This window comes from Oryctolagus cuniculus, chromosome 18, assembly GCF_051225735.1.
Source record: "Oryctolagus cuniculus isolate XC-2025 breed Fujian yellow rabbit chromosome 18, ASM5122573v1, whole genome shotgun sequence".
Lineage (NCBI taxonomy): Eukaryota > Metazoa > Chordata > Mammalia > Lagomorpha > Leporidae > Oryctolagus > Oryctolagus cuniculus.
The window spans coordinates 8,440,564-8,464,152 of NC_142884.1; the positions used below are offsets into that span (position 1 = coordinate 8,440,564).

Sequence of the window (23,589 nt, forward strand, 5' to 3'; positions counted from 1 at the left end):
AGAGAGAGAGAGAGAGGGGTCTTCCATTCACTGGTTCACTCCCCAGTTGACTGGAGCTGCATCAATCCGAAGCCAGGAGCCAGGAGCTTCTTCCAGGTCTCCCATGCAAGTGCAGGGGCCCAAGGACTTGGGCCATCTTCTACTGCTTTCCCAGGCCACAGCAGAGAGCTGGATCAGAAGTGGAGCAGCTGGGTCTTGAACCAGCGCCCACATGGGATGCCAGCACTGCGGGCGGCGGCTTTTACCCGCTACGCCACAGCGCCGGCCCTGCCAAGAGTCCCCTTAGTCCACGTTGTGCCGACGCGCCCGCCCTCGCAGGGCCTCTGCCTGGGTGACGCTTCTCCCTCCCCTCATTCCCAGTCGTGGGCACCCTCCTCTCCGACAGGAAACAGCGGTGGCCATTCCAGCAGTGCCAGCGCCGCTGAAACGCCTGGCTGAGTCCACTCCAGCTTCCTGTGCTGCGGGCCTGGGGGGCAGCGGTGATGGTGCAGGTGACTGGGGCCCCGCCCCTTGTGGGAGGCCTGGACTGAGCTCCTCCCAGCTCCTGGCTGCACCCTCCCCGTTGTGGGCATCTGTGGGGTCCCACCTGTGCTTTCTGTCTTCTTCCTCTGCTCCTTTTCCAGACCTCTGGACATAGTTTGTCCGTAGCCTTGCTCAGGGATCTGTCCCTGACCCATCTCTGGCTCTGGAATGGAACAGGTCGGCATTGAATGCCACGCCCAGGCTGTGCAGCCCTGGGCAAATGTCTTCCCCTCTCTGATCCTCAGCCTCCTCTTCTCTTACCAATGAGTCGACTTTCAAGCACTGTCGGCGGGGCTGGCGCTGTGGCACAGTGGGTAAAGTGACTACCTGCGACACTGGCATCCCCTATGGGCACTGGTTCAAGTCCCGGCTGCTCCACTTCCAGTTCAGCTCCCTGCTCATGCACCTGGGAGAGCAGCAGAAGCTGGCCCATGTGCAGCTTCCCTGCATCCATGTGGGAGACCTACAATGAGTTCCAGGCTCCTGGCCTCAGCCTGGCCCAGCCCCAGTCATTGCGGCCATTTGGGGAGTGAATAGCAAGGTTCGTCAAACCCTCAAATCGGAGCTGGCTGGGCAGGGAGCCTCCGTGCCCCGGTCCCGGTCCCTGTGCCCTCTGCAGCTGCCACTATGAGCCCCTCTATCTCCCTCCCCCTGATGCTCGCTCTGTCTCGCTCTCTCAGTGCACCCCTGCTCTCTGCGCTTTGTCTTCCTCTCCACCAGTCCCTGAAACCCGGCCTCGGCTCCTTCCGCGTCTGGATTTGAGTGACTGTTCCTTGAGTCTCTGCATTTTTATTTTCAATTATGCATTTATCAGAGAGGCGGAGGTGTACAGAGATGAAGCTCATTCCCCACTCCCAGAGTGCGCAGGGTTGGAACTGGGCCAGGCCAGAGCCAGGAGCCAGGAACGCAACCCGGGTCTCCATCCACTTCCCAGGGCCTGCAGGAGCAGGAAGCCGGAGTCAAAAGTGCACTCTGAGGTCGGACGCCGGTGCTGCAGCCCCCAGGCCAAGTGCCCGTCCCTGTCGGTCTCTGTGTCTCTGCCTTTTACTCTTTGCAGCTCCGTGCAATGGCTTGTGTCTCTGCGTCTCCATCTCTCTCTCCCGTCACCTCTGCCTCTGTCTCCACCACTCTCTCTCCCCATCTCTGCTCTCCGTGTCTCCATCCAGCTCTCCCTCACCTCGCCTGTCTCTCTGCCTTCCAGGGCCTTCCCAGTCCCACTCCCCCGGCTGGCGCCCGGCCTGGGACGCACATCCCTGCATCAGCATTTTCCCCCAATCCAGAAATGATGTCAGCACCGCAGAGAGGGGGGGGCTGCTCACTGCCCTGCCTGCAGGCTCTGCCTTCCCACCCCCTGTGCACGCAGCCCCTGCAAGCCTGGCCCAGCTCTCTTCCAGGGCGAGCACCGGGAGAAGGGAGAGTGTGTTTCCGTGTGTGCGTGCCTGTCTCTGGGTGCGTGCCTGCCTCTACTTCCAGGAGCAGCCATGTGTGCAGCCACCAGTGTTTGTGCACACTCATCCATCCATTCTTTCCTCTGCTCTCCCACACCCACCATCCATCCAGCCACTCACCCTTCCATCCGTCTGTCTACCCATCAACACATCCATCATCCATCTGTCCACCCTTCCATCCGTCTGTCTACCGATCCACTCACCCATCAACACGTCCATCCACCCACCCATCCATCTGTCTGTCCGTCCACCCACCCATCCATCTGTCCATCCATCCACTCAGCCATCCATTCATCTGTCCACCCATCCACCCACTCAGCCATCTACATCCATCCTTTCATCAACACACCCATCAACACATCATCATCCATCCATCCACTCACCAATCCATTCATCTGTCCATCCATCCATCATACATTCTTTTTTGTAATGCATTTTTAAAAGATTTATTTATTATTATTTGAAAGTCAGAGTTACACACAGAGAGAAGGAGAGGCAGAGAGAGAGAGGTCTTCCATCTGCTGGTTCACTTCCCAGTTGGCCACAACAGCCAGAGCAGGGCCAATCCAAAGCCAGGAGCCAGGAGCTGCTTCTGGGTCTACCACTTGGGTGCAGGGTCCAAGGACCTGGGCCATCTTCCACTGCTTTCCCAGGCCACAGCAGAGAGCTGGATCGGAAGTGGAGCAGCCAGGACTCAAACCGGTGCCCATATGGGATGCTGGCACTACAGGCAGCGGCTTTACCCGCTACGCCCCAGCGCCGGCCCCCCATCATGCATCCTTCTATCAACCCATCCACCCATCATTTATTGAGTACCTGTCACGTGCCAGGCATTGTGGCAGGTGGCAGGGACCTGCAGTCCTCAGGCCACTCCTTCTGCAGGAGCGCGCCCCTCCCCCGCCCATGATCACCTGGCTCTTGCCCACTCGCCCTCCTGAGCCAGGGCTTTGGGCTCTCCTCGGGGGCACCAGTGGGAGGAGCCTCTCACCCCCCCCCCGCCCCCGTCTCCTAGGCTAGACCGTGCAGTCTCCTGAAGCTGGGATGTTTGACTCTTTTGTTCCCAGTTGAATCCCGGGTGCCTAGAAAAATGCCCAGTGCGCAGTAGGTGCTCCGGAAGTGGTCACCAAAGGAACGGGAGGACCCGTCCCCTGCTCCCCGCCCAGTGCCACTGCCTGTAGCGCCGGCATCTTATATGGGCACTGGTTCAAGTCCCAGCTGCTCCACTTCCGATCCAGCTCTCTGCAGTGGCCTGAGAAAGCAGTGGAAGATGGCCCAAGTCCTTGGGCCCCTGCACCCACATGGGAGACCTGGAAGAAGCTCCTGGCTCCTGGCTTTGGATCAGCCCAGCTCCGGCCATTGCAGCCATCTGGGGAGTGAACCAGTGGATGGAAGACCTCTCTCTCTCTCTCTCTCTCTCTCTCTCTCTCTCTCTCTCTGCCTCTGCCTCTCTGTAATTCTGCTGCTCAAATAAATAAATCTTTTTTTAGAAAAAATGAAATGAGCAAACGCATGTAATTACCAGCTGGGACAACACCAACCATTTTTTCCCGTAAGCACCACCTATGAATTTTATTGAATTCTCAAAAGTGGGCTAGAACCTGGTTTTCAAAATGTCCTCATGTGCAGGGGAGGAAGCTGAGGCCAAAGCCAAGCCGCTCATGCGGAGGGCAAATGAGATCTGAACCCTGGTGCCCTGCGCACCGCCACCCCAGACTGCGCGCCGCCTCTCAGACTCCCAGCGTCTCTGCGGAAGCGGAAGTGGTCAGCGGCCTGCGAAGCCGGTGTGTCCCCACCTCCGAGCACGGGTCACCCTGCGTGTCTCACTTGGGCAGGCCCTGGCCGGGCGCGACTCTGGCTGTGAGCGCCCGCGCCGTCTGTGGGTCCTCCTAGAGAAAGCTGGGAGCCCCCCAGTCCCACCGGGAGGCATTTCTGGGGCCTCTGGGGTGTGAGGATGCCTGCGAAACATGAGCGTGGCAGCAGTGGGAGGGCTTCAAGGCGTGTGGGGGCCAGCGTGGTGGCGAAGCGGGTTGGGCCATCGCCAGTGACACTGACATCCCATATGGGCGCCAGTTCAAGTCCTGGTGGCTCCGCTTCCCATCCAGCTCTCTGCTAATGCACCTGGGAAGGCAGCAAGCAGAAGATGGCCCACGTGCTTGGGTCCCTGCACCCACGGGGCAGACTGGGAGGAGGCTCCTGGCTCCTGGTTTCCGCCTGACCCAGCCCCGGCTGTTGGGGAGTGAGCCAGTGAATGGAAGCGCTCTCTCTCGCTCTCTCTCTCTCTCTCTAACTCTGCCTTGCCTTTCAAATAAATAAATATTTAAAGAATTTACATTTGCAGAAGTAATTTTTAGCTTAGAGACGGTATCGATCTGGGTGTTGCTGATTGGGGGGCAGTGCTGGGGGAGACTGGGGGGGGCTCCGAGCCACCTCTGTGGTCTGCGGCTGCGGCTGCGGCTGCGGCTGCGCGGAGCTGGACCTCACTCGAGGGAGCGTGGACGCTCTCCTCCGGGAAATCGGGATAACGGAACTGCATGCGACCCGGAGCCAGCCTGAAGCCTGAATGAGGAAACACAGAGCGCCAGCAGGGCGCTCACCGCTAAGTGCTATTAATACACCAGGATCGCCACTTGCTGCTCTCCAGGGCACCTACTTGGTGCCAGTGCTGTATATCGGGCTGGTTTTTCATCCCGTAGGAAGCAGGTTCATTGCCTGTATCTTTGCTGACGCGGAAGCTGGGGTCCCGAGCAAGGGTGGTAGGGGCGGGGGTCAGCCCAAGTCCTGCTACCTGCCACTCCAGCCCTCAGAGCGGCTCAGGTTGGGGGGCAGCTGGGGTCCCTGCCCCACCCGGGGTCCCCGCCCCACCTGGGATAAGAGGGCGGAGGAGAGCCAGGCCCTCTAGATCCTGAGGGAGAGAGGAGGGGGACAGGAGGTCACGACCCCAGGTGTCCGGCTCCCGCCGGGTCCAGGGAAGCCTCTGTCCCGCCCTCCCTGGGCGGAGGGGGGAGGGGCGCAGGGGGCGGAGCCCTGGACCTGCGACAGGGGCGGGGGAGGAGCCGGGCGGCACCGCGGCGGGCGCGCGGGGCTGCGGCGGCGGCGGCGGCGGCGGTGGCGGCGGCGGCTCCGGGTGAGTCCGCTCCTCCCCTCCCCCTGCCACAGCCCCCGCCCCAGCCCGACCCCGGGGGGCGGCCCCGGAGCGCGGGCGCGGGGACCGCGGCAGAGGAGCGCGGCTCTCGGGCCCGGCAGTGCGAGCGCTGCGGCGCTCTCGGGGGAGGGGCACGTGGCCCTGGAAGGTGGGGGGGTCCCGAGACACCTGGGCGCACCCCACCCCTCGCCCACCCGTCCCTAGGGCGTGGGGCACGTTTATCCAACCCATGGCCCCTAAGGACTCCGAACTGCGCCCTTCCGAGGTCCTGGACACCGTTCCCCTCCCCTGCAGCGTCTTGGGACCCCGGCATCTTAACCCCCCCACACACACTTAAAAAAAAAAAAAAGGCATCCTCGCTGCAGCCCGGAGAGGCATTAAAGACTTCAACTCCCAGCAGCCCCGGCGGAGCCGGGCCTATGAGCCGTAGTAGCAGTGAGCGCGCAAAGCCTGCAGGGAATTGTAGTCCCTAAGCCGTAACGGGAGCTGGGGGGCCGGAGGCGGGAGGGGGCGGCCGGACCCCCCGGGGGTCGCCCCGGGTCGGGCAGCTGGCAGCGTAGGGCAAGATGTGAGGCTTGAGCTGAGCTTTTCTCCCGACGTCGGCCCTCGGATCAGACATCCCCTGTCGCCGGCACCCGGCGCGTGGGGACGGGTCTGCAGCCCCTTGCCGCCCTGCAAGCCCGATGGGCTGCCGCCAGCCGCCGCCTCGGCTGCCTCCCAGGACCCGGCAGCGATAAGCGCAGGTGAGTCGGAGCATGCCCGTCTCCGCCCCGGCCTGCAGCACCACCACGACACCTGTCCATCTCCGAGCCCTGATCTGTCTGCACCCGGTCTCCCCCACCAGCCCAGCCCGGATGCCAGCCCCAAGCCGTGTGTCACGAATTCCCCTCTCCCCACGTCCCCCTCTCTCTCCCGGCCCCCTCTCATTGACGCCCCTGTCCAACCTTCCCTCCTGGACAGCCCAGCTGCCCCGTCTGTGGACCCCAGCCACCCGTGCTGTCTGTCCATTTCTGCACCTGCTCGGCCGCTGCGGCCCACACCCTGCTGGCCCCCGCCACCGCCCCTCTGTCCGTCCTGTCCCCCACCAGCTGCTCACGGGCACTTCCTTGCTGCTGTCCACCCCAAGCCACAGTCCTCGACTCACCCCCTGCTCGTCTCTGCCTCCCTCCTGGGCTCCGGTGCGCCCTGTTTATGTCTCCTTCACTCTGGTCCCCACCTCCGCCCCCGACTCCCGTCCAGCTCCCAGGACACACAGCTGCCTGGTCTGGGTCTCCCCTCCCGCGAGCGCCCCTGTGTCCTGGTTCTCTCGCCGTCTACCCCGACCTGGCCTCCCTCTCACTTCTCCAACCCTAAGCCCTGCTGCCCGAGGTGCCGTTCCCTGCCCCGGCCCCACTGCCCACAGCCCCCTCTCCTGGCTCCTCTGTGGTGTGGCAGGGGGCCCAGCTGTCTGTTGGGAGAGGGGTTCTCGCAGCCCAAGCGTGTCCTGGGTGGTGGTGTGGATGTGCACCAGTGCCTGGCACGGAGCTGGCGCTGGGTGAACGTTTGTAGAGTGACTGAATGAGCGAATGGGCGATGGACAGCTGTCGCCTTGTCTGTCTCTCCCTAAGTTCTGCCCCTTCGTCTGCACAGCCCTGACCTTTGTACCCTTGTCTGCTTGTCCTGCTTGCCCTTCCTCCATCTCCGTGTCCACTCGCACCCATCCAAGCCCTGCTCCTGACCCTCGCCTGCCCACCTCAAATGCCCCTCTTGGGGGCTCTCTGCTCCTAACTGCCTTTTCCCCGTCCCCCTCCCCCTCTGACACCTGGCCCCTTGCCTTCTGCCTCGGATTTCCGTCCCTGTGGCCCGTCCTCCTCCACTCTCTGCCCACCTCATCTCCGCACGCCTGCCCACCCCTCTGCCCCGCCCCATTCCCCGCCGTGCCCTTGTCCTGGCCCTCCCACGCTCAGGACAGAGGGCCGCCATGTCCGGAGACTACGAGGACGACCTGTGCCGCCGGGCGCTCATCCTGGTCTCGGACCTCTGCGCCCGGGTCCGAGACGCTGACACCAACGACAGGTGCCAGGAGTTCGAGGAACTACGGATCCGAGGCTACCCCCGGGGCCCGGATGCAGGTCAGTCCCCCTCCCCGGCTGTCTCGGCTACCCCCCCCCCCGCCCCTACAACGGCCGTGATTTTGTGGAGATTCAGAGTGGCCAGTCCCTCTTAGAGTCTCACCTCCACCCAGCCTGCCTCACCCTCCGTGAAACCTCTGATTTCGGGAGAAGCAGCTGTGTGGTCCCCTTGACCCCTGACCTTTCGAGTGTTTTTTTTTTTTCCTATGGGCCTCCCCACAATGCCACCAACACCCCTCTAGATATCTGTGTGCATCTCGCGTCGTGGTCAAAGCTTAGGCTGTTGAGTCAGATTGTCTGAATGGTTGGGGTTGAAGCCCCCCAACCCCCACTTTCTAACTGGATGGCTTTTAAGATGTATTTGTTTATTTGAAAGTCAGAGCTACAGAGAGAGAGAGAGAGAGAGAGAGAGAGAGAGAGAGAGAGAGGTCTTCCATCTGCTGGTTCACTCCCCAGATGGCCAGGGCTGAGCCAGGCTGAAGCCAGGAGGAGCCAAGAGCCTCATCTGGGTCTCCCGCGTGGGTGCAGGGGCCCAAGCACCTGGGTCATCCTCCACTGCTTTCCCAGGTCATAGCAGGGAGCTGGATCAGAAGTGGAGCAGCCAGGACTCGAACCAGTGCCCGTATGGGATGCTGCCGTCACAGGCAGTGGTTTTACCGGCTACACCACAGTGCCAATCCCAAATTGGGTGACTCTGGATACAAGACTCCTCCGTACCTCTGTTCCTTCATCTGGCAAATGGGGGGTGATGAACGTGCCTGTCTTCCCGGGCTGCGGCATAGTCAAAGCCGCCGACCGCGACACTGGCCTGCCACATGAGCTCCTGTTCCAGTCCCGGCCGCTCCGCTTCCGACCCAGCTCCCTGCAGAGGTGCCTGGGGAAGGAGCAGAGGGTGGCCTGGGTTCCCGGGCCCCGGAACCCACATGGGAGACCCCGAGAAGCAGCTCCCTGCTTCGGTCTGGCCAGTGTGGCCATCTGGGGAGTGAACCAGCAGAAGGAAGACCTCTCTCTCTCTCTCTCTCTCTCTCTCTCTCTCTCTCTCTCTTTCTTTCTCCCTCTCTGTCTCTCTGCCTTTCAAATAAATAAATACATCTTTAAAAAAGAAAGAAAGTGCCTGTCTGGCAGGGTAGACACGAGGCTCAAACACAGACAGACACACAGTGGCAGCTGACTTCCCGAGCACCTGTGCCAACCCTGGTTAAGTCTCCCCCGGAGCTGCAGACGGGCGGTCCCCGAGCCCAGCCTCACGTTCCATGACTCTAGAAAGACACAGAGCTCGGGCAAACCACTGTCGTCGTGGCTAGGGTGTATCACCGTGCAAGGACACAGGTCGCAGCCAACCAGAGGCAGAGTCAGGACCAGGCGAGAGCATCCCCAGTCCTCCCAGCTGTGACGATGCTACCGACCAGGGGCGCCCAGCCGAGCCTCGGCACCCAGGGTTGTTACTGGGGGCCCAGCAGAGACGTGGCCGACCTGTGTCGCCAGCCCCCGGGGCCCCCACACAAAGCACAGTGTCTGCGTGGCTGTCCAGCACGGCGGAGGCCCCAGGTCACCCTAGACCCTGTTCCCAAGGGGTTAGCGGCTTCCTCCTGGGAGCTGATGGGGAACAAAGTGAACGTGCCCGCACGGCGGCACAACACCCCACCCCCACCCCCCCGAGCCCAGGCAGCTCCGTGGTTTGCACACGTGGCAAAGGGAAACTTCTGAGGCCTACAAGGCTCCACGCTTGGACTCGGACAGGGTCTGGCTCGGGCCGGAGCGGAGGAGGGCGTCCGTCTAACTATTCTCCCACGCCACCCCCTCTCCAATGCTTCCCACGTTCCGGAGGCTGCTCACGGCCTCCGCTGGCCTCCAGATCCCTCGGCAGGCCTGGGCCACTGGGGCAGGAGCTCCGTGGGTCAGGGAGGTAGGAGGCGCAAGACACGTCCGCCAGCACCCACTGCCTGTCCTGCAGGGTCACCTGCTCCCTGGCAGGGCCTTGGTTTTGTCATCTGTGAAATGGGATAAGTGGGGATTAGGGCCACGCTCTGCTGTGGCTTCTCCGGGCAGCACAAGACCCGAAGGCTGTGCCCTTCCCACTGCATGTCCCTGGAACTCAGCTGTCCGGGACTACCTGCTTCTCTGCCTGAACCCACTGTCTAGAGAGAGAAGGGACTGTCCCCGTCTGCAAAACAAAGATTCCCGTGACGGTCACTTGGAAAAGCCCACTCCTGGTACCGAGTTAACGCGTCCTGGGCACTCAGAGGGGCCGGCTGCGTTAGGACGTGTTACTGTCCAAGAAGGCTCGTCTGCGCCGCCGTCCGCTGGGCGGTGTTGCGATGCGAGGGCCACAGCAGCCTCTGTGTGACTTGGGGCAGGCGGTTTTGTGCCTGTCGACCTTGGTCTCCTTTCGTGGAAAAGCGGGTTGGTCACGTCGCCAGCCTCGCGAGGTGCCTGTCGGGCTCTGAGACGTGGGATGCTGAGCCACCCCCCTCCCCCGGCTGATGCCTGCCGTCCTGTCCCACGTGCCGCTGGCCTCCTGCATCCCCTCCAGCCGCCGTAAGGGGCAGGGCTGGTTTTTCCTACTTGGCAAACGGGGAGCGTACGGCCCCGGGGTGGGGGGGGGTCAGAATGTGTTCCCGGGGCCACCCAGCAACTGCCTAAGGGTGCTGTGTATCTGGGAGCACTCTGTGGGGGAGGGGCCCTGCTGGTCCTCTTAGAGTCCCTGTGGGCTAGCGACGGGCAGAATGACAGCTGGAGAGAGACGGCGCACTCCAGTCCCGGATCTGTCATTTCCTATCCGTGGAAACTCCTACGACCCCCTCGGCCGGAGGTGCCCGGTGTGCGGCGCGACCACAGGGGAACCCCCGCCCCAGGGGGTCGTGGCGCTGAAGGGATGCGGGCTTGGCACGGGGCTGGCGCTCGGGGGACAGCGCCCGGGGGAGGCGCCCTCCGACCGCCCTGTCTTCCCTGCAGACATCTCCGTGAGCCTGCTGTCCGTCATCGTGACCTTCTGTGGCATCGTGCTCCTGGGTGTCTCCCTCTTTGTGTCCTGGAAGCTGTGCTGGGTGCCCTGGCGGGACAAGGGCGGCTCAGCAGTGGGCGGCGGCCCCCTGCGCAAAGACCTAGGCCCCGGGGTGGGGCTGGCGGGCCTGGTGGGGGGCGGCGGGCACCACCTGGGGGCCGGCCTGGGTGGCCACCCTCTGCTGGGTGGCCCGCACCACCACGCCCACACCGCCCACCACCCGCCCTTTGCCGAGCTGCTGGAGCCAGGCGGCCGAGGGGGCTCGGAGCCCCCGGAGCCCCCCTACCTGGACATGGACTCATACCCAGAGGCGGCCGCAGCCGTGGTGGCCGCTGGGGTCAAACCAAGCCAGACGTCCCCCGAGCTGCCCTCCGAGGGCGGGGCAGGCTCCGGGCCGCTCCTGCTGCCCCCCAGTGGCGGGGGCCTGCCCAGTGCCCAGTCGCATCAGCAGGTCACAAGCCTGGCACCCGCCACCAGGTGAGCGGGGCTCCTGGGCTGGGGTCCACTGTGGGCCTCTGGTTCTCCTCTCTGTCTGTTTCCCATCTGTGGCTCCTCTGGTGGGGGGCGGGGCTGAGATACGTGCCTGTGGGTCTCGGGGTGACGGGGCCGGGAGGAGGGGCTGAGGGCCCGAGTCTGGACGGAAGAGGAGGCTGGGGGCAGGAAAGTGGACGGAGTGGGGAGCGGACCCAAGGGAGGCCAGGACCCCGGTGGGGCCTGGAGTTCGTTTCTTCCTCGTCCCTTGATTGGCTCTTGCTTATTGAGCTCCTCCCACGCGGGGCTTCGAAAAGTTCGTGGAAACGCAGAATTTAAAAATAAGTTTATTTTGGTGCAAAACAGTCCGAAATCCATGCCTAGTTGTTTTTTTTAATAATATGCACTTTCCATGAACTATCTGAAGCCCCCTGCTCAGGCCTACTCTCATGGCCAAGGTCGGCGGCCTCGGTGCAGCCAGGCAGTCAAACAGCTCAGGAGGCTGGGGGGGGGGAGGCCGGGGGGGCTTCCTGGAGGGGGAGGTTGCCTCACTGAGAGCCGGCGGAGAGGCGAGGGGGTGAGCTGGCCTTCCAGGTGCTGGGGACGCGCCGTGCAGAGGCGTGGGACGGACCCCAGCTCCCGGACACGCGGCTGACGGGCTGGGGCGGAGGAGAGACAGGGCCAGTGCTGGGTGCGGAAGTGGCCACGAGTGGACTGGGGGGAGGGACAGGTGCCCAGGCAGGAGGGGGCAAGGCCGCAGCTGGGTCTGGGGCAGTGGCGGGGGCAGGAGAGAGGGTGGAGGCGGAAGGGAGCTCCCAGGGGCCTGGCCGCGGGGGCCCTGGCGCACTTACTCTGGGTGCACAGACTGAGGGCGGAGGACGCTCCTGGAAGGGCGTACAGGGGCTGGGGCCAGTGTGGAGGTGGGGGTGGGGAGGCCGAGAGGGAGAGGGCGCAGGGGGCTCGTTCAGGGTCAGCCCTGAGCCGAGGGAGGGATCTGGGGGGGTAGGAGGGAGAGGCGGGGCTTTGGGCGCCCATGGAGCCACTCACCCCGCCCTGGTCTCCCCAAGGTACCCAGCTCTGCCCCGGCCCCTCACCCAGCAGACTCTCACCACCCAGGCGGACCCCAGCAGTGAGGAGCGGCCGCCTGCCCTCCCCTTGCCCCTGCCGGGCGGCGAGGAAAAAGCCAAGCTCATCGGGCAGATCAAGCCGGAGCTGTACCAGGGGACTGGCCCCGGGGGCCGGCGGGGCGCCGGGGGCGCCGGGGACGCGGGGGCGCCCTGCGGCCGCATCAGCTTCGCCCTGCGGTACCTCTACGGCTCCGACCAGCTGGTGGTGCGGATCCTGCAGGCCCTGGACCTCCCCGCCAAGGACTCCAATGGCTTCTCCGACCCCTATGTCAAGATCTACCTGCTGCCTGACCGCAAGAAGAAGTTCCAGACCAAGGTCCGGGCGGTGGGCTGACCCCCGGGTCTGAGGGAGGAGGGCTGGGCTGGACCCCTGCATCAGAGGGAGGAGGGCTGGGCTGGACCCCAGGGTCTGAGGGAGGAGGGCTGGGCTGGACCCCTGCATCAGAGGGAGGAGGGCTGGGGCTGGACTCCTGGGTCTGAGGGAGGAGGGGCTGGGGCTGGAGCTCTGGGTCTGAGGGAGGAGGCTCTGGGCCTGGACTCCTGGATCTGAGGGAGGAGGGCTGGGGCTGGAGCTCTGGGTCTGAGGGAGGAGGGACTGGGGCTGGACCCCTGGGTCTGAGGGAGGAGGGCTGGGCTGGACCCTGGGTCTGAGGGAGGAGGGCTGGGCCTGGACCCCTGGGTCTGAGGGAGGAGGGGCTGGGCTGGACCCCTGGGTCTGAGGGAGGAGGGCTGGGCCTGGACCCCTGGGTCTGAGGGAGGAGGGCTGGGCTGGACCCCTGGGTCTGAGGGAGGAGGGCTGTACTGGACACCTGGGTCTGAGGGAGGAGGGCTGGGCTGAACCCCTGGGTCTGAGGGAGGAGGGCTGGGCTGGACCCCTGGGTCTGGGGGAGGAGGGGCTGGGCTGGACCCCTGGGTCTGGGGGAGGAGGGGCTGGGCTGGACCCCTGGGTCTGAGGGAGGAGGGGCTGGGGCTGGACCCCTGGGTCTGAGGGAGGTGGGCTGGGGCTGGAGCTCTGGGTCTGAGGGAGGAGGGGCTGGGGGTGGACCTTTGGGTCTGAGGGAGGAGGGGCTGGGCTGGACCCCTGGGTCTGAGGGAGGAGGGCCTGGGGCTGGACCCCTGGGGCTGAGGGAGGAGGGCTGGGCTGGACCCCTGGGGCTGAGGGAGGAGGGCTGGGCTGGACCCCTGGGGCTGAGGGAAGAGGGCTGTACTGGACCCCTGGGTCTGAGGGAGGAGGGCTGGGCTGGACCCCTGGGTCTGAGGGAGGAGGGCTGGGACATGGTGTTTGTCTCTCGCTCTCTCCCGCCCCGCCAGGTGCACAGGAAGACCCTGAACCCCGTCTTCAACGAGACGTTTCAATTCTCGGTGCCCCTGGCGGAGCTGGCCCAGCGCAAACTGCACTTCAGCGTCTACGACTTTGACCGCTTCTCGCGGCACGACCTCATCGGGCAGGTGGTGCTGGACAACCTCCTGGAGCTGGCCGAGCAGCCCCCCGACCGCCCGCTCTGGAGGGACATCGTGGAGGGCGGCTCGGTCAGTGGCCCTGCGCCCCCCCCCCCCCGCACTCCCTGCTTCTCGGCCCCACCCAGGCTGTTCTTTCAGACGCATCGCACTGTGAGGTGGGGGCCGCCCGGGCCAGGTCTCCCAGGTCTGCATGCGCTGACATCTGAGGGCACCTGCCCTCCCGCCCCTCAGCTCCCGCACGCGCCAACCTCGCGCCTTGCAGGGCCTATGCTTCCCGGAGCCCTGCGCGGCTCTCCTCTGTCTCTCTCTGTCTCTCTGTCTCTCTGTCTCTCTCTGTCTCTGTCTCTCTCTCTCTCTCTCTCTCTCTCGTACAGGGCCAGGGGGCAGTGAGTCTCAAGCTGCACTTCCCTCTAGGTCTGCCTGCCCACTCGCTCTGCTGCTGCCCCCTGGCTCTGTCCCCAGTGCTCTATTCTCTGACCCCCCAGGACTTGGTCTCCCCTCTCTCTGGGTCTCTGATCCTGAGTCTCTGTCCTCTCTCTGGGTCTCTGTCCTCTCTCTCTCTGGGTCTCTGTCCTCTCTCTCTGGATCTCTGTCCCCCTCTCTCTGGGTCTCTGTCCCCTCTCTCTCTCTGGATCTCTGTCCCCCTCTCTCTGGGCCTCTGTCCTCTCTCTGGGTCTCTGTCCCCCCCCTCTCTCTGGGTCTCTGTCCTCTCTCTCTGGGTCTCTGTCCCCTCTCTCTCTGGGTCTCTGTCCTCTCTCTGGGTCTCTGTCCCCCTCTCTCTGGGTCTCTGTCCTCTCTCTGTGTCTCTGTCCCCTCTCTCTCTCTGTGTCTCTGTCCCCTCTCTCTGGGTCTCTGTCCCCCCTCTCTCTGGGCCTCTGTCCCCTCTCTCTCTCTGGGTCTCTGTCTTCTCTCTCTGGGTCTCTGTCCCCTCTCTGGGGCTCTGTCCCTCTCTCTCTGGGTCTCTGTCCTCCTCTCTCTGGCTCTCTGTCCCCTCTCTCTCTGGCTCTCTGTCCTCTCTCTCTCTGGGTCTCTGTCCCTCCTCTCTCTGGGTCTCTTCCCCCTCTCTCTGGGTCTCTGTCCCCTCTCTCTTGGTCTCTGTCCTCTCTCTCTTGGTCTCTGTCCCCCCTCTCTCTGGGTCTCTGTCCCCCCCCCAGGTCTCTGTCCTCTCTCTCTGGGTCTCTGCCCCCTCTCTCTGGGTCTCTGTCCCCTCTCGCTCTGGGTGTCTGTCCCCCCTCTCTCTGGGTCTCTGTCCCCTCTCGCTCTGGGTGTCTGTCCCCCCTCTCTGGGTCTCTGTCCCCTCTCTGGGCCTCTGTCCCCCCTCTCTCTGGGTCTCTGTCCCCTCTCTGTGTCTCTGTCCCCTCTCTCTCTCTGGGTCTCTGTCCCCCCTCTCTCTGGGTCTCTGTCCCCCTCTCTCTGGGTCTCTGTCCTCTCTCTCTGGGTCTCTGTCCCCTCTCTCTCTGGGTCTCTGTCCCCTCTCTCTCTGGGTCTCTGTCCTCTCTCTCTCTAGGTCTCTGTCCCCCTCTCTCTGGGTCTCTGTCCCCTCTCGCTCTGGGTGTCTGTCCCCCTCTCTCTGGGTCTCTGTCCCCTCTCTCTCTAGGTCTCTGTCCCCTCTCGCTCTGGGTGTCTGTCCCCCCTCTCTAGGTCTCTGTCCCCTCTCTGGGCCTGTGTCCCCCTCTCTCTAGGTCTCTGTCCCCTCTCTGGGCCTGTGTCCCCCTCTCTCTGGGTCTCTGTCCCCTCTCGCTCTGGGTGTCTGTCCCCCTCTCTCTGGGTCTCTGTCCCCTCTCTCTCTAGGTCTCTGTCCCCTCTCGCTCTGGGTGTCTGTCCCCCCTCTCTAGGTCTCTGTCCCCTCTCTGGGCCTGTGTCCCCCTCTCTCTGGGTCTCTGTCCCCTCTCTGGGTCTCTGTCCTCTCTCTCTGGGTCTCTGTCCTCTCTCTGGGTCTCTGCCCCCTCTCTCTAGGTCTCTGTCCCCTCTCTGGGCCTGTGTCCCCCTCTCTCTGGGTGTCTGTCCCCTCTCTCTGGGTCTCTGTCCTCTCTCTGGGTCTCTGTCCCCTCTCTCTCTGGGTCTCTGTCCCCTCTCTCTGGGTGTCTGTCCCCTCTCTCTGGGTCTCTGTCCTCTCTCTCTCTGGGTCTCTGTCCTCTCTCTCTGGGTCTCTGTCCCCTCTCGCTCTGGGTGTCTGTCCCCCCTCTCTAGGTCTCTGTCCCCTCTCTGGGCCTGTGTCCCCCTCTCTCTCTGGGTCTCTGTCCCCTCTCTGGGCCTGTGTCCCCCTCTCTCTCTGGGGCTCTGTCCCCTCTCTGGGCCTGTGTCCCCCCTCTCTGGGGCTCTGTCCCCTCTCTGGGGCTCTGTCCCCCCTCTCTGGGGCTCTGTCCCCTCTCGCTCTGGGTGTCTGTCCCCCTCTCTCTGGGTCTCTGTCCTCTCTCTCTGGGTCTCTGTCCCCCCTCTCTGGGGCTCTGTCCCCTCTCTCTGGGTCTCTGTCCCCTCTCTGGGGCTCTGTCCCCTCTCTGGGTCTCTGTCCCCTCTCTGGGCCTGTGTCCCCCTCTCTCTGGGTCTCTGTCCCCTCTCTGGGCCTGTGTCCCCCCTCGCTGGGGCTCTGTCCCCTCTCTGGGGCTCTGTCCCCTCTCTGGGCCTGTGTCCCCCTCTCTCTGGGTCTCTGTCCCCCCTCTCTGGGCCTGTGTCCCCCCTCTCTGGGTCTCTGTCCCCTCTCGCTCTGGGTGTCTGTCCCCCCTCTCTAGGTCTCTGTCCCCTCTCTGGGGCTCTGTCCCCTCTCTGGGGCTCTGTCCCCCCTCTCTGGGCCTGTGTCCCCCCTCTCTGGGGCTCTGTCCCCCCTCTCTGGGGCTCTGTCCCCCCTCTCTGGGCCTGTGTCCCCCCCTCTCTCTGGGTCTCTGTCCCCTCTCTCTGGTGCTCTGTCCCCTCTCTGGGCCTGTGTCCCCCTCTCTCTAGGTGTCTGTCCCCTCTCTGGGTCTCTGTCCCCCCTCTCTGGGGCTCTGTCCCCCCTCTCTAGGTCTCTGTCCCTCTCTGGGGCTCTATCCCCTCTCTGGGGCTCTGTCCCCCCTCTCTGGGCCTGTGTCCCCCCCTCTCTCTGGGTGTCTGTCCCCCCTCTCTAGGTCTCTGTCCCCTCTCTGGGCCTGTGTCCCCCCTCTCTGGGGCTCTGTCCCCTCTCTGGGGCTCTGTCCCCCCTCTCTGGGCCTGTGTCCCCTCTCTCTGGGTCTCTGTCCTCTCTCTCTGGGTCTCTGTCCCCCCCCCTCTCTGGGTCTCTGTCCCCCCTCTCTGGGTCTCTGTCCCCCCTCTCTGGGCCTGTGTCCCCTCTCTCTGGGTCTCTGTCCCCTCTCTGGGGCTCTGTCCCCTCTCTGGGGCTCTGTCCCCTCTCTGGGGCTCTGTCCTCTCTCTCTGGGCCTGTGTCCCCTCTCTGGGTCTCTGTCCCCTCTCTGGGGCTCTGTCATTTTCTCTCTGGAACTCGCTGTGGCTCTAGGCATCCATCCTTGGGCCTCCGCCTGCTGTTTCTCACCGGCCCTCCCCCACCTCTGGCCGGCGCCTCTTCCCATGCACTCTGTAGAACAAATGGGCTTTGACGGCCGGGCAGCTGCGGTGGGAATCAGCAGGCTGGCGCGGAGTCAGGCTGTTCAGTGGACAGAGTGGGGAGAGCCGGCTGGGGAGACTGAGGCAGGCGGCGCTGACCCCTTCCCCGGCTGCAGGAAAAGGCGGATCTCGGGGAGCTCAACTTCTCGCTCTGCTACCTCCCCACGGCCGGGCGCCTCACCGTGACCATCATCAAAGCCTCTAACCTCAAAGCGATGGACCTCACCGGCTTCTCAGGTGGGTGCCCCGCGAGGTGGGGGTGGGGCGGGGCCCGGGCGGCCTGCTGCCCCGCGGCGGAGGGGGAGTCGCTGTTGAGGCCTCTCCGTTCGGCCCCCAGACCCCTATGTGAAGGCCTCTCTGATCAGCGAGGGGCGGCGTCTGAAGAAGCGGAAAACCTCCATCAAGAAGAACACGCTGAACCCCACGTACAACGAGGCGCTGGTGTTCGACGTGGCGCCCGAGAGCGTGGAGAGCGTGGGGCTCAGCATCGCCGTGGTGGACTACGACTGGTGAGGGCGGGGCCAGGGCGCGGCCAGGGCGGGGCGGGGCCGGGTGGGTGGGGCCGGGGTAGTCAGGGCACATGGGGTGGGGAGCACAAGGCCCAGGGGCGGGGCCGGCAGCTGGGCGAGGCCAGTTACTGGGCGGGGCCGGGGCGGGACTGGAGGCTGGGTGGGGCCGGGCCAGGGCGGGGCCGGGGCACTCTGCCCACAGGGCCGGCTGTGGGGCGGGGCCACAGGGCCGGGGCGGGGCCAGGGCGGGACTGGAGGCTGGGCGGGGCCGGGGCGGGGCGGGCAGCGGGGCGGGGCCGGGGCACTCAGTGACCATGGGGACGGGGCAGGGCTGGCGGTGGACAGTGGCCCACAGGGCCCACAGGGTCGGGGTAGTCAGGGCACATGGGGTGGGGAGCACAAGGCCCAGGGGCGGGGCCGCCAGGTGGGCGAGGCCGGTGACTGGGCGGGGCCGGGGCGGGGCTGGAGGCTGGGCGGGGCCGGGGCGGGGCAGGGCCGCGGCACTCAGTGCCCATGGGGCCAGGGTGGGGCGGGGCCACAGGGCCGGGGCGGGGCCGGTGGTGGGCGGGGCCGGAGTAGTCAAGGCACATGGGGTGGGGCGCACAGGGCCCAGGGGCGGGGCCGGCAGCTGGGCGGGGCCGGGGCGGGACTGGAGGCTGGGTGGGGCCGGGCCAGGGCGGGCAGCGGGGCGGGGGCCGGGGCACTCCGTGCCCACGGGGACGGGGCAGGGCTGGCGGTGGACAGTGGCCCACAGGGTCCACAGGACGAGGCCGGCTGCTGGTCAGGGCACACAGGGCACATGGTGTGGGGGGTTGGGGGGGCTGGGGCACTCAATGCCCACGGGGACGGGGCGGGGCCGGCGGTGGGCGGGGACGGGCGCACAGGGCCCACGGGGCGGGGCCGGTGGCTGGGCCCGCCCCTCATTCCCTTGTCCCCCCCCGCCCCCCCCGCCAGCATCGGGCACAACGAGGTGATCGGTGTGTGCCGCGTGGGCCCCGACGCCGCCGACCCGCACGGCCGCGAGCACTGGGCCGAGATGCTGGCCAACCCGCGCAAGCCCGTGGAGCACTGGCACCAGCTGGTGGAGGTGCGTGGCGCCGGGGCCGGGGTCCACGCCCCGGGAGTGCACAAAGACCAGACCGGGGTCTCGGGCGTCTGATCGCCTTCAAACGAATACAACTTAAAATCTGTAAGATCTCAGCCTGGTCACGCGCGCCTCTCTGTGGACGGCAAGGAAGGCACAGGGGTCGGCCGCGGAGGCGTGATTGATGGGGTCGCTCCCAGTAAGACCAAGAAGCCGGAAAGCAGCCGAATTCCGAGTGACGGCTTGGTGGGCCCCCAGGCCTCGCGGCTGTCCGCGGCCAGGCTGTGAAAGTGGACATTGTGTGCATCATGGATTGTTTGGGCAGTGATCGATCGATCGATTGATTGATTTGAAAGGCAAAGTTAGAGAGAGAGAGGTCTTCCATCTGCTGGTTCACTCCCCAGATGGCCGCAATGGCCGAAGCTGGCCCATCCAAAGCCAGGGAGCCGCGGCCCAGTGCCAGGCAGGCTGCAGGGGGCCCCGAGGGTCACCCCACCTCTCCCGCCCGTGGCTGCCCAGTGCCCCGGGACAAAGCCATGGCGCCTCTGGGGCCCCACAGGGTCCGCCCCTCACCCCTCACATGTGCAGGGACTTTGCCTTCTGTGCCTCAGTTTCCCCATCTGTGGAATGGGGTCGTAACCCCACTGCCCCTCAGCCCAGAGCTGGAGACGAGCGCAGTAGAGGATGGTGCAGACAGAGGCTGCTCGGGTCCTGGCCCTGTCCCCCCACCCCGGGGCTCAGGGTCCTGGCCCCTGCCCCCCCCCCCAGTGCTCAGGGTCCTGGCCCCTGCCCCCCCCCAGTGCTCAGGGTCCTGGCCCCTGTCCTCCCCCAGTGCTCAGGGTCCTGGCCCTGTTCCCCCCACCCAGTGCTCGGGTCCTGGCCCCTGTCCCCCTCCCCCAGTGCTCAGGGTCCTGGCCCTGTCCCCTCCCCCCCAGTGCTCAGGGTCCTGGCCCTGTCCCCCCCTCCCAGTGTTCAGGGTCCTGGCCCCTGTTCCCCCCCCCCCCAGTGCTCAGGGTCCTGGCCCTGTCCCCTCCCCCGCTCCCAGTGCTCAGGGTCCTGGCCCTGTCCCCCCCCCCCAGTGCTCAGGGTCCTGGCCCTGTCCCCCCCCCCCAGTGCTCAGGGTCCTGTCCCTGTCCCCCCACCCCCTCAGTGCTCAGGGTCCTGGCCCCGTCCCGCCCCTCCCAGTGCTCAGGGTCCTGGCCCTGTCCCCCCCCCAAGTGCTCAGGGTCCTGGCCCTGTCCCCCCCCCCAGTGCTCAGGGTCCTGGCCCTGTCCCCCTCCCCCAGTGCTCAGGGTCCTGGCCCTGTCCCCCCCCCCAGTGCTCAGGGTCCTGGCCCTGTCCCCCCCCCCCCAGTGCTCAGGGTCCTGGCCCTGTCCCCCCACCCCCTCAGTGCTCAGGGTCCTGGCCCCGTCCCGCCCCTCCCAGTGCTCAGGGTCCTGGCCCTGTCCCCCCACCAAGTGCTCAGGGTCCTGGCCCTGTCCCCCCCCCCCAGTGCTCAGGGTCCTGGCCCTGTCCCCCTCCCCCAGTGCTCAGGGTCCTGGCCCTGTCCACCACCCCAGTGCTCAGGGTCCTGGCCCTGTCCCCTCCCCCGCTCCCAGTGCTCAGGGTCCTGGCCCTGTCCCCCTCCCCCAGTGCTCAGGGTCCTGGCCCTGTCCCCCCCCCCAGTGCTCAGGGTCCTGGCCCTGTCCCCTCCCCCGCTCCCAGTGCTCAGGGTCCTGGCCCTGTCCCCCCCCCCCCCAGTGCTCAGGGTCCTGGCCCTGTCCCCCACCCCAGTGCTCAGGGTCCTGGCCCTGTCCCCCCCCAGTGCTCAGGGTCCTGGCCCTGTCCCCCTCCCCCCAGTGCTCAGGGTCCTGGCCCTGTCCCCCCCCCCCAGTGCTCAGGGTCCTGGCCCTGTCCCCCCTCCCCAGTGCTCAGGGTCCTGGCCCTGTCCCCCCCCCCAGTGCTCAGGGTCCTGGCCCTGTCCCCCACCCCAGTGCTCAGGGTCCTGGCCCTGTCCCCCCCCAGTGTTCAGGGTCCTGGCCCTGTCCACCACCCCAGTGCTCAGGGTCCTGGCCCTGTCCCCCCCCCCAGTGCTCAGGGTCCTGGCCCTGTCCCCTCCCCCGCTCCCAGTGCTCAGGGTCCTGGCCCTGCCCCCCCCCAGTGCTCAGGGTCCTGGCCCTGCCCCCCCCCCAGTGCTCAGGGTCCTGGCCCTGCCCCCCCCCCAGTGCTCAGGGTCCTGGCCCTGTCCCCCACCCCAGTGCTCAGGGTCCTGGCCCTGTCCCCCTCCCCCCAGTGCTCAGGGTCCTGGCCCTGTCCCCCTCCCCCCAGTGCTCAGGGTCCTGGCCCTGTCCCCTCCCCCGCTCCCAGTGCTCAGGGTCCTGGCCCTGCCCCCTGCCCCCCCCATCTTCCTGACCCTGGGTCTCTTCTTTCAGGAGAAGACTTTGAGCAGCTTCACGAAGGGCAGCAAAGGACTGTCAGAGAAGGAGAACTCAGAGTGAGGGGTAGGAGCTGGGGGAGGGGCTGGGGGAGGGGCTGGGGGCCTGGGGCTGGGGTAGGAGCTGGGGGCTGGGGCTGAGGGAGGGGTGGGGGCTGGGGCTGGGGGAGGGGCTGGGGGGCTGGGGCTGAGGGAGGGGTGGGGGCTGGGTCTGGGGGAGGGGCTGGGGGGCTGGGTCTGGGGTAGGAGCTGGGGGGCTGGGGGCCTGGGGCTGGGGTAGGAGCTGGGGGAGGGGCTGGGGGAGGGGCTGGGGGGCTGAGGCTGAGGGGTAGGAGCTGGGGGCTGGGGCTGAGGGAGGGGTGGGGGCTGGGGCTGGGGGGCTGGGGCTGAGGGAGGGGCTGGGGGCTGGGGCTGGGGTAGGAGCTGGGGGGGGCCCTGGGGCTGAGGGGGAGGGGCTGGGGGGGCCTGGGGCTGAGGGCTAAGGGTGGAGGGCTGGGCTGGACTCCCGGGTCTGAGGGCAGAGGGCTGGGGCTGGACCCCTGGGTCTGAGGGAGGAGGGCTGGGCTGGACCCCTGGGTCTGAGGGAGGAGGGCTGGGGCTGGACCCCTGTGTCTGAGGGAGGAGGGCTGGGGCTGGACCCCTGGGTCTGAGGGAGGAGGGCTGAGCTGGACCCCTGGGTCTGAGGGAGGAGGGCTGGGGCTGGACCCCTGGGTCTGAGGGCAGAGGGCTGGGGCTGGACCCCTGTGTCTGAGGGAGGAGGCTGGGGCTGGACCCCTGGCTGAGGAAGGAGCGGCCCAGTGGGGTCATAGCATATTATTTGCCATCGACAACCCCTCATCCCTTGCCCTGTCCTGCAGGTCTGGCCTTGGCCCGGGATCGGACCAGGACCCCATCCACTCCTGCCCGGACCATGAATTCATCTCCTCGAAGCCATAACTTCCGAGCTGCTGGTGCGGGGCAGCCCTGGGCCTGCCCTTCCTGGCCCTGGAGGCCAAGGGTGGGAGGCCGGCTGGCCCAGCCCCCTGTTTCTGGGTGGGGGACATTCGGCCTCCACTGTGTCTGTCTTCTCTTCCCTGGGGCTCCCCTCGAGGCAAGGGGGGCCTGCATGTCTGGGGGACCCCTGCCCCCAAAGCTCTCCCTGTGTCTGTCTGCTGTCTGTTGAAGACTGGGTGTCCCGGCCTTCATTCTCCCCATGAGTGTCAACGAACAACTCCAGGGTCCCCCCCAGACACACGCACACACACACCCGTGTCCACTCACCCCTTCTGTGGGCCACCTTCGTGTCCGGCCAGTCCCCCCTGCGGCTCTCAACACCAGAATAAACACACTCATGGGTCTCCGTGTGCCGGGGCCCCTGTCCTCCCTGGGCCGGGGCGGCCGGATCGCAGCGCGTTTGCTCTGCATTCCGACCAATGCCCGCACCGTCCTTGATCTGACCGCCGGCTTCTGGGAATTGTTACGGGTCAGGGCCATCCTAATCGGAGGACACAGCAAACCCAAGGCCGCAGACGGAACCGGGAGACCTCCGCCCAGGGAGAGGAGCGCCCAGAGGGACTGCAGGCAGGGCTGTATCCAGGTGCTCATTGACGTTCCCTCAGGCTTTCTGCTGGACAGCGGTCATTCTCGGGCCTCGGCAGGGTGCACGAGACGGCCACCGAAGGCAGAACGCCCAACAGAAGGAGCTCAAAGGAGCAGCCATGTCCTGTGCTGACGTAACAGGTCTTTTGCACACAGCCAGCCTGGAGTTGATTCCACCCTTCCGGTTCTGGGCACAGCGCGTCTGGTGGCACCCACCTTCGTGTTCTCGCACTGTGGCGGTGTGGACAGGCCCCTCCCCTTCTGTGCTCCTTTTTTTTTTTTTTTTTTTCCTCTTGCCAGTCTTTGGTGAGCCAGGGCTGCAAAGCACTCTGGGACAGTGAGCACCTGGCGTTCCTAGGCTCCGGCGTGGGGTGCGGGCTTTGCCAGGGAGGAAGCGCCAGGAAGGTCATCGGGAGAGGAAATTCACAAGATGGTGCAACTGCGCGGGTTCGCAGGCCCCGCTGTGTGGCCGTGGACAGCTCCTCCCTCCCCCCGCCCCCCGCCTGCATGCCACTCCGCAGAGGATTCGGATGGGTTCTGCTTGGGCTGTGGACACCACCTCGGGCAAGTGCGCCCTGGGGCCCGCCCCTACCGTGCCGACTCTCCTCTTCCCCCGCCTGTGTTCCCCTGGGACGGGCCCAGCTGCCCCCAGGAACTCGCGACACTTTGCAGTGGAGAGTTCAGGCCCTTGATGGCCAGTTCCGACAGGACCGGGCGCCGGTGGGTGAGGGCAGCCTCTCCAGGCGGAGCCCAGAACCTCTCGCCCTGGCCAGCAGTTCATTCACGCCTGCCTTCCATTGCACGCCATGCGCAGAGTCCGCCAGGGACAGTGGCCCCAACCCTGTGTCCGCTGGAGCTGCCGGGATAAATTCCACTGACCAGCTGGCCGGAAACAGACTGATGCCCTCCAGTTTTTTTTAAATTTTTTTTAAAAATTTATTTATTTGAAAGGCAGTCACACAGAGGCAGAGAGAGAGAGAGGAGAGAGAGGGAGGTCTTCCATCCGCTGGTTCACTCTCCAATTGGCCACAATGGCCAGAGCTGTGCCAATCTGAAGCCAGGAGCTTCTTCCAGGTCTCCCACATGGGTGCAGGGGCCCAAGGACTTGGGCCATCCTCCACTGCGTTCCCAGGACATAGCAGAGAG

At 65.9% G+C, this 23,589-nt stretch overlaps 1 protein-coding gene across 7 annotated transcripts; it reads left to right on the forward strand.

Moving 5' to 3' along the window:
• Positions 1-5,054: 5,054 nt before the first annotated feature.
• Positions 5,055-22,201, forward strand: SYT3 (synaptotagmin 3). Of its 7 annotated transcripts, none has more exons than XM_070062989.2 (11): positions 5,055-5,094; positions 5,728-5,855; positions 5,957-7,223; positions 10,179-10,704; positions 11,766-12,141; positions 13,137-13,355; positions 16,976-17,096; positions 17,197-17,368; positions 18,323-18,455; positions 20,864-20,932; positions 21,723-22,201. In XM_070062989.2, the coding sequence occupies exons 3-10, from the start codon at positions 7,073-7,075 to the stop codon at positions 20,927-20,929; spliced, it is 1,764 nt and encodes a 587-aa protein (XP_069919090.2). In that variant the 5' UTR covers positions 5,055-5,094; positions 5,728-5,855; positions 5,957-7,072; the 3' UTR covers positions 20,930-20,932; positions 21,723-22,201. The 7 variants fall into 7 exon arrangements, with proteins under 7 accessions (XP_069919090.2, XP_069919092.2, XP_089175514.1 ...); XM_070062991.2 differs by having other exon boundaries at positions 6,073-7,223; XM_089319388.1 differs by having other exon boundaries at positions 6,742-7,223.
• Positions 22,202-23,589: the final 1,388 nt, after the last annotated feature.

Coding starts and splice junctions, on each gene's coding strand:
- SYT3 (XM_070062989.2), top strand. CDS start 7,073: ATGTCCGGAGACTACGAGGACGACCTGTGCCGCCGGGCGCTCATCCTG. Junction 17,097..17,196: donor GGACCTCACCGGCTTCTCAG/GTGGGTGCCCCG, acceptor TTCGGCCCCCAG/ACCCCTATGTGAAGGCCTCT. Junction 17,369..18,322: donor GCCGTGGTGGACTACGACTG/GTGAGGGCGGGG, acceptor CCCCCCCGCCAG/CATCGGGCACAACGAGGTGA.